Source organism: Patagioenas fasciata, chromosome 20 (assembly GCF_037038585.1).
Source record: "Patagioenas fasciata isolate bPatFas1 chromosome 20, bPatFas1.hap1, whole genome shotgun sequence".
NCBI classification, from domain to species: Eukaryota; Metazoa; Chordata; class Aves; order Columbiformes; family Columbidae; genus Patagioenas; species Patagioenas fasciata.
The window spans coordinates 5,907,959-5,923,859 of NC_092539.1; the positions used below are offsets into that span (position 1 = coordinate 5,907,959).

Below are 15,901 nucleotides of genomic sequence, written 5' to 3' on the forward strand. Positions count from 1 at the left end.
GGGTGCAGGCAAGTGGAAGTAGACGATGGACCAAGAGGGGTTCACACTGCTGCAAGGCAAGAAGAAAGGTCAGACCCTGAGTCCCACCTTGGGGCAGGACCGGCTCCTCCAATGCGCCCTGTGGACCACAGGACCAGGCGGACATGTCCCCCCATGTCACCGGATAATCCCCTGGTTGCACGGGCGCTTCCACAATGGAAGCAACACCCCCCTCCACTCCATGGCAGTTCAGATGAACAAAAGCCAACGGCAACATGAGCAACCCTCTTTAAATCCTCTCAAGGCAGAATTGCTGACGGGGCTCATGCACGTCTTTTCAGCTGGTTTAGCACAAAGCGATGCCTTCCACAGACAGGGGGCACAAGGCCCCACACACCAGCAGCAAAACACATTTTTACAACTTTTTTTTCAAGAGAGGGTAGACTTGCTTTGGAGGGTTTTAGGCTATTTTATGTTTAAACCTGTGGAGAAAATCTGGAATGAAAACTTTCATCAGTAACTCCAGCAGGTGCCCAGGGCAATTCCTTTCAAGATTCAGCTTCTTCACTGCAGCAGCAAAGGGACAGACCTGCTAACAAAGGCTTCTTTTAGCCCCAGTGTTTATTAACACTTACTGAAAGTACTAAAAGAAGCTTTACAGAGCCTGAGCTGAGACCCCATCCACCTCAGCTCATTGCATTTCCAAGCTTGGAGATCAAGTGAAGCCTCAACATCACAGGATTCACTCCCAATACACTTTCCTAATTTTTCTCCTGCTCTTAACAAACATACTTAGATGCAGATTTTTATTCATCACAAACAGCAAAGTATCTTTCTTCCTGTCCCGTTCACTTCGAAGGTTGTGCAGAGGAAGAGAGAAGGGGCTCAAAGAGAAAAGAACCCTTTTGACGGTCTGAAGTTCTCTCATTGAGCTCAGTTCCAAGTTTAATAAAGGTGTTTTGTCTCCTTGCTTAATAAGTGGAATTACCATAGCAAAACTCCAGCCAGGGAGAGGGATAGCACGAAGCATGAGTAATCACAACCGGTTTGGGGGAGGTTTTCCCATCTGGGCCCATTTCAAGGCTATGATGACAGAGCTACGGGCTAATTTGGAGTTACCATAACTCTTGCCAGACAAGGAGCTGTAAGTTATAATGCGCTATGAGCAGGGAGAGCTGCTGCAACAGGGCACAGAAAGCGCTTTCTGAGCTGAGAAGAGCGCTTTCCTGCTCTGTAAGTTATATTCTTTTATTTTATAATGCAGCTTTGTGCCTGCCCTGCTACACTTCACACAGGACAGGGTGGTGTATTGATTCCAGCTCACACCGGGTGAGTTTAATTCCACCTTTGAGAACTTGTTTCACTTTTGCTTTCTGCCAGCACCAGCAGAACTGGTTTGCAGACACTGCAAAGAGATGAAATGTACTGGCAAATCCATGGAAGAGCAGTTGAGTTTTCTAAGGGGGAACTGATATGGGCCCAGCACACGTCACGGAAAAAAGGCACCTGGACAGAGAACGTCATCAGTGATCGCTGGAAACGGGAACTGCAGCAGCTCCAATATCATCTGCTGGGGACCTGCTGAGCAGGAGCAGACCAGGGGCAGGGGACATCTCAGAGTCATCTCAGATGGAAGAGACCCTCAGGATCATTGAGTCCAACCATAACCTCACTCTAGCACTCAACTGTGCCCCCAGGAATCCTCATCTAAACTCCTTTTAAACCCCTCCAGGGATGGTGACTCCACCACTGCCCTGGGCAGCCTGTTCCAATGCCCCACAGCCCTTTCCAGGAAGAATTTTTTCCTAATATCCCATCTAAACCTCCCCTGGCACAACTTGAGGCCATTTCCTCTTGTCCTATCGCTTGTGCCTTGGGAGAAGAGACCAACACCCTCCATGTTCCAACCTTTTTTCAGGCAGTTGTAGACAGCAATAAGGTCTCCCCTCAGCATCTAAGTTATACTCCAAACCCTTCTCCATCAGCTCCAGGGATGGCATCAATTTACAGAGGGCAAATCCACCCTGTGCACACTGAGCAGGAACAGAATCCCCCCACAGGAGCAGCCGCCAGCCCCCGCCTCCCCCTCACCGTTGCTTTAAACCCCCAAGCCCTGCAGCAGATTAATGACTTCAATCAAGGCTGCACGTCGGCTTTTAATTTCTCCCTGCTTAGTCATCCCGCTGCTGCCGACAGCGGCAGATGCTGCAGCTCCGGCCAGCCCTGGCTCCTGCCTCAGCCACCAGGTATCGTCCCTATTTATTTCCAGCAATAATTCACCTTCAAAAAGGAAAATGTTTCCATTAAACAGCAGAAGTTCAGCCACTACAAATAAACAGTGACTTAAAGTCTAGGCCAGTTCTCTGAAACCCTCACAATAAATACCGGGCTACCCAGCACAGTACAACAGGTAGCAACCATGTCCCGCAGAAAAGCCAAATCCTCTTCAATAGGCAGACCCTTTAAAAGTGTGATGGGGAGGATGGAAACAGCCAGGCTCAAGGGTTTCGGGCATCTTGTGATGTGCTACTTATCTCACCCACAGCTTAGGCACTAAGCTAAGACCAAGTCTGAGCCAAGACACTAAACCCAAACTGCTGATTTGCAGGGTCAGACTACAGCCCCCCCGGCAGCATCACATCACTTGTGTCTTGCAACCAGGATGGCACCACTGAGAGGGAACAACCCTCAGCAAAGGCAGCGTGTTCAGTTTTGGGTTGACAAAACCAAGCCTGATCCCAGGTCAGAGATACTCAAAACCACAGAGATTCCTCTGGAGCCAGCAGAACAGCTAGAAGAGGTTTGCTGACATTTGTATCTCAACCACTTCCCAGTTTTTGAGGGCTTTATAATGACTGTTTGGGCATTGTGGGAGAAGGACCTTCCACCTCTTCCATGAGCTCTGCTGCCAAAGATAAACCCTGCAAAAAGAGCATCCCATCTGCAAATGGGCTTCCAAAATCCTACCAAACCTGGGGAGCTGCAGGCACCTGACACCACCCTGGCAATGCAGAGATGCTCTAGTTTGATTTGGCCAATATTGCACACACTAGTACATTTATTACCTGACACTACATATATACAGGTTTCAGCTCTAAGGCAAGGGCCATCCAGCTCAGGTACACATGTGAGCATGGACAAACAGCAGGTCCCCAGGAGGGATCGCAAAGCGATGGATGGTGAAGCAGAGAGTGGGAAGCATCGATTGCCCAGCCCACAAGCTTGAATTCACCATCTACACACCAACCAGAAAGTTTTTAAGAGGTTTGTAAGCCAAAAATCTGTAACAGCCATTGCCCCAGGCACCCACCGACACCAAAGTGGATGCTGGGGGGAAAGAACCTCTCCTGGGCCCAGCAGGACCATCATTCCCTCCATCCCACCCCAAAGCTCATCGTCTTCTGCAAGGATCTAGCACCACCCTCATACCCGTCTGCCCCTCCAGAGATCAGCCCATTCCTAGTTTATTTTTCATTTTAAATGGATTAGACATGCACAAAGGCCTCGCTTGAAAAGGAACAACCAAGACGTGAAAAGGATGGGAAGATCCAACTGCGAGGCGTCAGCACTAATCCACGTCAAAGGGCACGCTGTCGACAACTTACTGTAAACTTCCAGGAGGGAAAAAAAAATAGTCAGAATAAAATAGTTAAGTCCAGACAAATGTTTGTCATTCATTATCTAGAGTCAAGCTTGGATTTCTCAACAACTCAGCCAAGGCAAAGCAAGCACGTTAATAATAAAACATCTTTTACAGGGAGCTACACGCCAGGCACGCAGCCTGCCCTTGAAGGGGGAAAGGCTGCAGGCAGGTGGAGGCTCTGTTTGCTTTTCTCTGATAACAGGTATTTAGTTTTCTACGTCACTTTGCTTTATCGTAGCCTGAAACCCGGCCGAGCAGCGCGGCTCCACCTCCCCATCTGCTCCCCGCGCCAGCTGGACCCGCAGCCGAGATGTGGCGATGCCACACAGACCAACGGCTCCGCTGGCACAAACGGGGGCACCCCAGCCCTGCCTGGGAATTGGGGGGCATTGTGGAAAACCTTGCAAGACAGATCTGAACGTGATGCAGCCGCTGGTGGGGAGGGAAGTTCTGGGAGATAGATGGGATGGCTGCACTCCCGTCCAAGTCACACAGGGTGCTTTAAAACAAGGAAAATCCCCCCCAAATCCTTCCTCAAGGACTAAGAAAAACACTAAGTGACCATGGCAGGGTAGAACACAAGCTGGGAGGCTCTGGCAAAGACATCTCCTGTATTGGCACAAAAGGAGGAAACACCCAGCCCAGGCAAGAGCCGACAGGTCCGCACGCTCTGCTTTAATTCAAATAACCCTTTTGTTTTGATGAGCAACCTGGAGTAGATTCTCCAACTCCTCTGGACATCCTGGGGTCCTCAGTGCACCCCAGCCCAGCTGCCTACACCCGTCAGGCTCCAGTTTGGGGTAGCTGGGGTGCAGAGAAACACCCCCCCCGCCAGCCCTGAGCACCGTGCCTTGCACAGGCTCCTCTCCCCATCAACAGCACCCAAGGGGTGGATGTTTCTGCCTCATTACTCACACGTCTGCAATCAAGACATGTTGCCAATAATCGGTTTGGTTTGTGGAGCCGTATCCAAAAACGCTGCCTCTTCCCTCAGCACCCGACGTGGCGCATCCTCAGTTTTCCACCCAAATAAGCAGCTCGCTGCAGAGCTCAGGTTGGGACGTCTCTGTTTTGGGGCAGGGGAAGAACGCCAGAAAACAGGCCATAATGTTTGCTTTGTTCCCAGTGACAAAAGGTAAGAGTTATAGCTGGTGGAAAAATAAAATTATATACCTTATAATATCTACGTGTATTGCTATATGTCGTCTTTGAAACAGAAGGCAGGAGGAAAATGGAATTATTGAAGTTTTTCATGGAACAATGAGCTTTAAAAATTTGGAGGGAAGGAACAAAATGTAACCTTTAAACTGTTTTCAATATAAAGTCCATTAATGGAAAAGGAACCTTTTGCAGAAAGATATACATCTTGCTGATTTTAACAAAAAGCCCTGTTCAGAGAAGGGAAAAAAAGGCCTTTATGTAGAGGTTTTCAACAGCTTTACAGCGCTGTTCTTGAGAGCATCCTCACAAACCTGTTGTTGCTGGAGCATGATGCGCCCAGGTGTGTCTGACCACATGCTGGGTATGGGCAGGGCTTGGGAGACAACCCTTGTGTGTACCCCGAAAATAAACAGGTGTTATAAAAGGCAGCGCGGAAAAATAAATTAAAATTGAAAAAAAAATCAGCTTCCCCCACTCTGCTTTGCCCCCAGGGAAGGGAAATGCTGATCCTCCGGCTCACAGATGGTCCCTCCTGGAACAGCCTCCCGGTTTCCACCCCGTTGGCCACGTCTGGTCGCTGGGGCGGATTCTGGAGGAGGGATGGAGGACGTCAGAGCCCGTCCCAGCCGCACGTGCAGGGGACGCGGTGAGTATTCCCCGGGATGAAGCGTCACCTTCGCCCACCGGTCCCTCCCCAACCACAACCACATCTCACGGCGCGGAGGAGGAAGATGTGCGTCAAGCACACACCTCCCTGGCAATTAAAGTCATTTTCTTAATATCAACCAGTCCCAGGCATCCTGTGACGGGCCACGGAAAATATTAATTATACCTCCTCCCATTTAGACGCGTTTCTTTCTCATTCAAATGGGTTTCTTTCTCATTCAGTTGTCGCCGGACCTGAGTCACGGCCAAGCTGGGATTCAGCAATCACACACTAGGAAGGATTGAGCATCACTCGAATAGTTGCTTTTCCACCTTGTACCTCCCCAAAACGTCACACAGAGCGATGAATTTAGAGTAATGCCACCAATGAAACGCTCAAATTAATAGCAATAAAGTGTAAATGCTCCACGTGATAGCAGCAGAGCTGTGCTTGGGAAAACGATCTGTGGAAGCTTAAAAACCAGCACAAGATGAGACCACCGGGGAAAAGAAAGCAACAAAACAAACAGTCCATTTCAATATCCTTTTCATAAGGAAGCAAAATGAACCCAGGAACGCATCAGAGAATAATCATTTAGCACAGATCAAACAGTAGAACTAGCACATTAAAAATACATGCAGCGTTAATCAGCTGCGCAGAGTTATGTGCCATCATTTCCATAAATAATACAGGATCAAAGCAGCCCAAGCAGCACTATCAGTTAATATAGTCAGCCAGTCAATCAGAATAGAGTAAAGCTGCCTGAAAACTCTGGCAGTGTAATTTGCCAGGAATAAAGTAGATTCATCTGAGAAGTGGCATGACCAGTTAAACGGGTAAAGGTGGCTGGCAGCCTCTTCATTACACAGAGGTGACACCACAAAGGGGAGAAAAAAGAAATGAAGGGTTAATGCAGCTGAAAAATAAAGATTTAAAAAATCTTGGGGAATATCAATGTATATTTTGTCTAATAATAATCCCCCAGAAAAGCCAAGGTGCAGGGGAGAGGTGGGAGGACCGACCTGGCTGGGAGCACCCCCAGTGGCACCAGTCCCGCACTGGGGCTGGATGGCGATGGTTGGAGCAGGGGTGAGCCCTGGGGGTGCAGATTAAATCAGAGCCCCTTCCCCAGAGGCAAAGCGACTCCAGAGGGTCTCCCCTTCACCCAGGTGAAATATCCCCCTCCCACCTGCTCCGGCTGCAGGCTCACGGGGAACGGCCTTTAAATATCCATCCATCTCCCCACGCGTATCGAATGCCTGTGTCATTAAGCCTTTTGCTGAAAGGCTGCAGAGCCATTTAGCTGGCTGATTTTTAAAACAGGCATGTGGAGCAGCGCGAGCTATAAATAGCAGAGATGCTTGCCTTGTCATGTTTCTGGTGGCTTATTTATAAGGACAGGGGGCAACTGAATTAGAAAATGGAGAAAAGAGCAACTTGGGCTCCTCTCCTGTTTTATGGCCAAGCTGCCTCAAGAGCAAACCCTTTGAGGTTTTGCTTTTTTCTTTTTCCAGGCAAGAAAGCAAACACCCACCCTTCATACACAGACTCTGAATTGGTTACATTTACATTTACAAGGCAAATTTTAATTCATACAGCAGGTGTTCAGAAAAAAGGCACATAAGACCAAACCGAGGCTTCGCATTAGTTCATGCAGCTCTGGGGAAGCTCCTCATTTACTGAAATAGGACCCAGCCGTGTATACAGCAGGAGCAGGGACCCTAAAAATCTTTTCTGGGGGGGGGAAAGAATAAAAATCCTGATGGGGGTTGAGAAGAGCTATTGCCAAACACGAGCCCTGGCAGCCTGTCCGGCATCACAACCCAACTGCATTTTGCGTGATGAAGTGCGATAGGAATTTAGCATGGGAAGATCCAGGCGAGCATCAGGCAGAGGAGGAATTCAGGCTCTGACAAAAGAGCCGCTTCGGGCAGCTCAAACCGTCCCCGGCTGATTAGCGCCCGGCAGCGTGCTCAGAGGGTCTATTCTTCATGGGCAGCTAGGCGCAATCCAGAAAGACCACGTGAACCCAGCATCCCCCCCCCGCAGTGCTCACTGCCTTTGTAAATAGCTGGTGAACACACGGGGTGACAGCCAGGCTGTCCCCAAGCTGCCGGAGCCCGGCCGGATGGGATGCAGGAGAAGCTGGACCACTTTTCCAGCATCCCTGGTTGTAGGGAAGCAGGGAGAGGAGCCCTTGGGGAGTCAATATCCCCATCAGAAGAGGGGACATCCGCCACTGCTCCCCCAGGAGAGGCAGCTGCAGAGGAGCCAGGATCAGCACCATTGGGAAGTTTCCTATCAAATTAGGGGGGGGGAAAAGTTCTGTCCAGACAAATAAAATTCAATTATTTAAGTCCAGAATGTCTTGGTCAAAATGCTTCCAGACTGACAAGCTTTAATCCAATTAAAGATCCCTCCAGACAAGCCCAGCTGGGATTTTGGGAGCATTTCCCCCCACTAAGGACCCAACAGCCCCCAGTTCTGCACTGGGGATGGATTTAACCCCAAGAGAAACCCAGACATTGATCTTATGGGGCAGCCTCACAGTGCAGGACCCTAGAGCTTACTGGAAGCACAAGTAAAGCAAGAACAACCATTTCATTTCAGTCTGGCTCAACTCAAAACTCAAATTAAAATTTTGTTTTTAAGAGCAAATAATTTCCTGTGAACCAGAAATCCTGGTTTTCAGCCCATTTAACGAGGCTGAATCGCAACCGGTTCTGCTCTCCTGGGGTGCTGGAGACACACGACCCCCCCCAGGCAGGGCAGATGGTTAGATTGCAATCTAGCCTGTAGCTCATAAAACATATTAATATCCCCAACCAATTACAAAGTGCCAGACTCTGCCCCCCCGGAGCGATGCCTCGCTGCACAAGGCAGCTCTGTTGGGCTCAGACACGCAGCACGAGCCGGGACAGCAAAGCCCGAGGGTTTCCAGGACCTCTGAGCCAAGCCCAAGCCCTTGCTGCAACCTCCTTTAAGAGCTCAACGAAGTCTCAGGTGCAGCCGAGGTGCCGCACAGCAATCCAGCTCCTTCACACTTCAATTTTTTTGGTTTTATTTTAAGTGCTTGTCAGAGGTAAAGCAGAAGGAGCCTTCCCTTCCAGCCAGATGGTTGCAAGAGAAATCCCTGCCTTGAGCACCCAGCACAGGCATGAGTTTATTTCTGACGATGGCAGATGCATCACACCACTGCTAAGATCTTGGCTGCTGCTTGGAAGCACCAGCGAGCACCTCGGATCTGCAGCAGCGCTTCCTGACAGTCAGCGGGCGTTAGCTCTGCAAACATGAGCAGCAGCACAATGACTTCGCCCTGTGTATTTATAGGCCATGGGCTCCCATCAAAAGAAAACCCAACTTCGAAATGTTTCCCCTGACTTCAGCAGACTCATGTCCTCAGGGACAGCTTGTTCTGCGCTTCTCTGCCCACAGCTGCGAGGTGTAGAAAGTCCTGGATGTTTCTGTCCTCATGCTGCTCATCCATGCACAGCTGGCGGGGACAGACTTGGGGAGAGGTTTCATGTCACCACCGCTCATCTGGGTAGACACCAAGATGCTGCAGCCACCTCCATGGCTGCACCGGAGCAGCACAAGGACTCTAGGATGGGGTTATTAATAGAATCATAGAACATTTTGGGTTGGAAGGACCTTCAAAGCTCCCCCAGTGCCACTCCTGCCATGAGCAGGGACATCTTCACCAGCTCAGGTTGCTCAGAGCCCTGTCCAGCCTGGCCTGGGATGTCTCCAGGGATGGGGCATCCATTGAGTTGGATTCAATGATCCTTATGGGTCCCCTCCTCAGTTGGGAGGGGACCCATCCTATGATCCACCACCTCTCCAGCAGCAGACAGCCCTGGGAAGATGCTCCAGGGACAAAACCAGCCCAAGCTGGGAAACCCATCGCAGCTTTTCAGACAGGCACAACCTTTGTGCCCCACACAAACTCCAGTCTGTGTTGCAAGAGTCCCCCTGGTCACACTCCAGCACCCAGACCCCTGGGGACCACAACCCTCCTTGCGGAGCGCAGAGGACAACTGGCATGAGCACACGGGGCTGGGACACCTCCCGCCCACCACACAGCTTCAGGAAAACCACTTTGTTTGGTGCTCCAGCAGCTTTGCTGCAGAGACTGGCAGGGGTCACGCCACAGGCTGGTGTTTGGGGGTTATCAAGTGCATCCAAATAAACTTCAACACACCGTGCAGTAGTGGTCTTATTTTACATGTGGTATTTTCTAAGGTGCAGCTCAGTGACGTGATGGTGTCCGAATCTCAGCTACCATTTACAAGAAAAAAAGCAAAATCCCAGCACTGTTCACTGCAGAGGGGCAGCTGACAAACAAGACCTTGGATGCTCTGTAGATCCTCCCAGAAAGATCCCGATTTTTATGAGCATCACTAAGTCCAAGAATCTCAAAATCTCAAGTGAGGACAGTTGGATGCATCTGATTCAAGAATGACTCAGGAGCGTGGAGGCAGGGAGAAAGGCAAGGGACTGACATTTTCTGCTGTGGGCAACGTCCCTTTATTTTAAGCTCAAAGATACAAACCCCACAATTTATTATTTGATTGCAAAAAGGCGCTCTCCACTCTGACTGCTCCCATACTGATCCCAAGCAACACAACCGTATTCCCTATTCTCAGCCTTCGTGTCTGTAAAGTAATTTACATTTCTTTAAAAAAATATATATGTAAATCCCACTGACATTTTGAAAGCAAGTTATCTTGGTAACCACATTGAACACAATCTCAAGCCCTCATATAAGGGAAGCTAAAGCTGCCCAAGCGATGAGCAGGGGCATGCAAGCAGGTCCCTGCGTATGAGCCCAGCCCTGAAGGGCAGGACCTGTGCTTGCACCTCAAGAGACAGATTTCTAAGGCTGCAGAATTCCATCACAAACATTCAGCCTCACCTACTGCTCAGCCACAGCCTTGGAAACCCAACCTGCTGCAAGGGCATTAAACATTCACGTGCATCCCGGAGAGAGTCCTGTGTTGCAGTGAGCATGGGGAAAAATATGATCACAGGGCAAACCTGGGTGGGAAACCTCTACCAAAGGGTTAATGGTTGGATGGAAAGAGGTAAGGAGGAGTCACCCAAAGCTGCAAAGGACCAGCACTGGGAAGATGCCCCAAAACTGCCTTCAGCAACTTGGCTGTCTCTGTCCCACCGGGACTAAGAGCTCCCAGCCCCTCTAGGAACACAGCCCTGGTGTGGGAAGGTCTGGGTGTTGATGGGTCCATGGTTTGGGCCACAGTCTTCCCCCTCCAACAGGTCTGCTGGTGCTGTAGGGACCACCCGGGTGCCTCTTGCACCCTGTGCAAAAGGAAAACCCTCCAGCTCTCCACCTGAATGATGAAATGAAGCCAGCGCTCACGACCAGGTCCACTCCTCACCTCACTGCCTGCTCTGTGCCCACCCAATTAGCCAGCTCACCCCCCATCACCCCCGCGGATTTGCCCAGCTCCTCTTTGCAAACCAAATCCATCCTCTAATCCCACACAAAGCCGCAGCCACAACCCATGGTGGTGTTTGGGCTGCGAGCATCCCAGCAAGAGATGGCCCAATGCCTGGGGCTGGAGACCCATCAAAGGATAATTGCACACCCTGACTCAGCTTTTGCCCATTTCCGTACTGACACAGGACACCTTCCCGTGGTCAGCTGCTCCAAGCCACCGGGCCACCTGCATTTCCTGTGGTTGCAGCAGAAATTGCTCGTTGTCCCATCCCAGGAGGTGCAGAGGTGAGGAGCAAGACTCATGGTCACACCTGGGACCTGGTGACCCAGGAAGCCAGATGGGACACTACAGAAACCACGGGGAGGAGAGGAGGCAACGGCTTTTGAGATCTGACACACTTAATATGGTCTGAAGATGCCTAAAGCCAGGGTTTGAATGCAGCTCATGGGGACAGCGAGGCTGTACAAAGAGGTTTGGGCTCTTCAGCCCACCCACCTGCTGTTCCTGGGGCTGGAAAACAGTCAGAACAAAACATCCTTCCAGAAACTCATTGTTCAGCACCACCCTACAGAAAGGGGTGGAATAGAGAAGTTTTGTTCTTTAGGCAGGGAAAGTCCAACCAGGACTACGCTGGTCGCAGCAGCCGCATCTCTGCTGCGACACTGAGCATCCCCCCGAGTCAGCTTCCCCAGCAAAGCTCCGGCTTTGGCTTTAAGACGAGACTACTTTGTACAAAAGGAAGAGGCAGAGTCTCCGCGGCGGGTGTTAGAGGCTTTGGCGATAAGGCAGGGGATACTTCTAAGCTTGTCTCCACAAACATGAGGATTAGCAATTTACTTCTCTTTAAAAACAAAATCTGGGATTTTAACAGGATTGCAGGCTTCGAAAGAAAAATAAACATCACAGAACTGGGAAAGGGAAGAGAATGGGAGCAGAGCGAGCACGCGGCTCAGCACCAGCTGAAGTGCTTCTTAAATCAGAACGAGAAAAACCCATTGAAGTCAGAATTTAAATCTTGGTAGCACTGAACAAATACTGAATGTGGGGACTCACACCAATTTCTTATCAGTAATAATGCCATCAGCATTAAAGGAGGCCTTTCTAATACTGTGCATGAGAAAAGGCCCATTTGTTTCATGCAATAAAGCATATAATGCATTAATTACCTATTGAATTGAAAAAATAGTGTTGAAAACATGCTTGAATTGAAGGAAAAGGTGGGTTTCAGGTAAAACCACAGTGCCTACTGGCTTTGCTGTGTCTTCAGTGCTTAACGCCCTGTGAGAGCAAAGGACTCCAGCAGCTCTCAGCAGATGGGGTCAGCACAGAAAAGCCCCCTTATCCCCCCCCATGCCCTGAAACCCACCCGACCCATGAGCACACCAGCAAGCCCCCATCAGCCAGGGTTAATCTCAACCTGCCACACTAATGAATAACAAATTAGCCTGCTTGAGGAGACATAATCTGCCTATGAGGTCCTGCCCTGGCCATCACGGAGCATAAAGGCACCAGAGAGTAATTTCGAGATCAAGCAGTTCTACTCATTAATAATTAGCACTTTAAAATTTCAAAGGGTGATGCTGGCCTCCTCAGTAAAAACTCAGCACACCCTGGGATGGTGCAGAAGGGTTATCATCGGTGCTCCCATTTCCCGAGGGAGATCTGAAGGGCAGCCCATACAAGGATCCATGGCACTGGGATTAGCCACAAAACCTCCCAGCTCGCATCCCTGACACCTCATATGGCAGCAGACGTAAAAAGGACGTTATATGAGCATCATACATGGACATCTGAGAGCATCCCAAAGCCATCACTAAACCAACCACCTCATGCATCACAATATCCTCGCGTGGCACTTGTCCCTTGTCCTGTACGAGAGGGATGCTCTTGATAAAACCATTACAGCCCAAGATGGGAGAGAGGACTGATGCCTTCTGACACCGACAGAAAACAAACACCCCACACAAGGTCAGAGAGGGAAATATGTGCTTGACACAGCTCCGGGCAGGTACGAGCATCCCCTATTTGGCACCCAGAGGGTCGCGCCGTGCTGCACAATTCAGGGGAGTCACTGAGCCGATGGGGCCTGACCGTGGCACGACAGAGAAAATTGCTTTTGCTTTAAGAAAACTCAACCCCTCCTACCTTTATCAGCAACTCCTAATCTTAAGCCATTCTGTCTCTTCCAGAGAAAGCAAAGACACAAACCTCAATGGAACTGAAGTATGAAAACAAGAGACTCCAGGTCTTCAGCTGATTATATTTCAAGCCAAATAAAACAGGTTGATTAATCCACTTGTTCAGACTGCTAAAGCTACCAAGAATATATCCCTTTCACATCAGAGGAAGCTCAACACACTTAAACCAAACATCTTCCAGGCAAGGAGGAAAAATTAAAAAGAAAGCACTCGCATGTGTCTGAACATAAAGCTTTGCAAATGCATAATGAAGCCAAGGTCTCTGGTAAAATAAGTGGGCAAAGCTCCATCCACGGACTCTAGCAGAGTACTGTATGCTTATTTTATAAGTAAACTGGAGTCTTGGCATCGAAGACCATCAGTGTTTTCATCTCCAGGTGAGCAAGCAGCACCATCACTCAGCACTAACACCAAGCGAGAACTTCAGCTCACAGCACAGCCCTCCAGCTGCCCTTCATCTCTTCCCTCAAGTTTGTCATTGATAATTCCATTTATTCCCATCACCATAGTGTTTTCTCAGCCTTCTAGAAGCCCCCCAGCTGCGACAGGGGCAGGATCAGACCTCGAGTGGGCTGCACCGAGATGCACCTTTCCCAGAATAGAACAAGCCTGCGGCTCTTTTCTCCTCTCGCACACCCATCGGGTACCGCACTAGTGCGGGCTCTTCCCAGCACCTGCCGAGCTGCAAATACACCTTCAGCTATAGGTAAGAACATCGGCTCCAGAGACGCTGAGTTATCATTAACCCTGCTCTGCTGCTGGAACACAAAGGTGGGACATGAGGAGAAGCTCTGGTGCTCTAGGAACAGCTCTACCTCCAAGGTACCACCCAGCGATGCTTGAGCCCAGTGTCCAACAGTGTGGACACTGCCCCAATACAACGGTGATGGGAAGGATGTGTTTCAGCTCCTCTGTGGGGAGGACGGTGCACGCCCGGGACAGCTGCTGCAAAGGATGCTTTGGGGAGCCAGGGCCAGCAGCCGCCCCACTGCTCCCCAAAAACACCAGTAACACCACTGGCATGGTGTGGGTTCAGTGCACCTGTACCACCAGGCCCCCTCGAGCCCCCACGCTGACCACCCGGCCCCACATCCCAGCCCTGCGTGTGGGTCGCTGCCCCCCAAGCCCCGCACCGGGCACAAGGGGCTGAGGCATGAGATGCTCCCGGGGGTCCCACCCCATGGGTCACTCCTGCCCTGGACGGGATCGCTGCAGCCGGAGGGGGCCCTGGGAACCGCCGTCCCGAACCCCATCGCCCCCCTACGATGCCAACCCCGGTCGCGTCTTTGTCCGCCCGCTGGAGGGACGGGGCCGCCCTGTCCCGCTCCCCAGCAAACCGGTGGCCCCGCTGCCGACACCCCCGCCCCGGACACGCGTGGGCCGCTCACCTGCGGGGCCGCTGCCCGCGGCCGCCTCCTCCTCCTCTTCCTCCGCCACCGCCGCCTCCTCTTCCTCCTCCTCCGTGGGAGGCGGCGGCGGTGGTGGTGAAGCGCTGCCCCAGGTGGGCGCGGCGGTGCTGCGGGGCCGAACCGGCGGCACGGTGCCGGGGCTGCCCTCAGCGGGGCCGCCGCTGCCGCTGCCGGGCTCGGGAGGCGGCGCGGTGCCAGAGGGCAGCCCGGCGGCGGCGGTCAGGAGGACGGCGAGGCAGAGCAGGGCGAGCCCGGGCGCGGTCCTCGGCCGGCGGCGCCTCATGCTGCGGCGCGGCGCTCCGCCATTCATTCATTCATACATCCAGGCGCTCCTTCACCCACCGAGAGGGGCCAGGGAGCGGGGCCGGGCGGCGGCGGCTCCCGCCCGCCTCAGCCGGCCATGCCGCGCCGCTGCCGCTCCGAGCGCCCCGCAGGCGGCTCCCGCCGCGCCCCGGCCCGGCTGACAGCGCCGCGCCCGCCCCGCGCCTGCCGCAGCCAATCAGAGCCACGCCCGCCCCACCTGACGGCAACTTTGTAACTCTTGACAGCCAATCAACGGCCGTCGGGTGCGGGCACAGGGGCGGGGCGAAGCGGGGGGCGGGGCCACCGTGCGGTATTGTGAGGGCGGGGGTAGTGGCGGGGGGGGGCACCGCCCCCAACCCCCCCATCAGCGCCCCCCGGCAGCCCGGGGGGAGCGGGGACGGACGGGCACACGCCTTCCTTTTTTAATGTATAAAAATATCTGAAATATCTAGAATATTTTAATATACATTTTTTACATTTCATATTTTTATTATTTTTTATATTTGTATTTAAAAAAATAAATTTGACCCCCCCAATTTTGCAAAACAATAAGGCACCGGGATGTGCAGCGGGACACAAAGCAGGTTGTCAGCTGAGTCCCTCCTTGCCTGCTCCCTGCACACACTGCTGCAGGTCCCCGGAGGGGTCCAGCAGGTCACAGAGGGTCACCCCCACGGCCCCGGTAACCACCTCTGTCCATGTCACCCTGCCCACCTCTGCCACCTCCACTTCCCGTCCTCACACCCGCAATAGCGTCATTCCCCTTTGTGCTGCTCATCCTCGGGGCTGGAGCCATTTCCGACCCAGCGTGGATGCAACCTGGGCACCAGCCACAAGGACGGTGACACCTGGGGAGTACCCCGGCTGCCCCCCATCCACAGTCCTGCTGGGACCACACACCGGCCGTGACCTTGGCCAAATCCCCCCATCCCAGAGGAGCGATCGGCAGCGCAGCGAGGGGGGCAGCACACTGACACACATATTAATTATTTACGATACCCAGCTGGGTGATCGCTGGTTCACACGCGTTGAAGCAAGACGCAGCCATGCGCCGCCAGCCTTGTGCACCGGGGAAAACGCTGCTCCCATCAACACAAAGG

At 52.0% G+C, this 15,901-nt stretch overlaps 1 protein-coding gene across 1 annotated transcript in view; it reads right to left on the reverse strand.

Moving 5' to 3' along the window:
* The window catches only part of MEGF9 (multiple EGF like domains 9), a 49,202-nt gene extending 34,258 nt beyond the window's left edge, over positions 1 to 14,944 (reverse strand). The window contains exon 1 of the mRNA XM_065853882.2: positions 14,478 to 14,944. Coding sequence (XP_065709954.1) covers positions 14,478 to 14,808 — 331 coding nt within the window. The 5' untranslated portion in view covers positions 14,809 to 14,944. The remainder of the gene's footprint in view (positions 1 to 14,477) is intronic.
* Between the last annotated feature and the right edge of the window lie 957 nt (positions 14,945 to 15,901).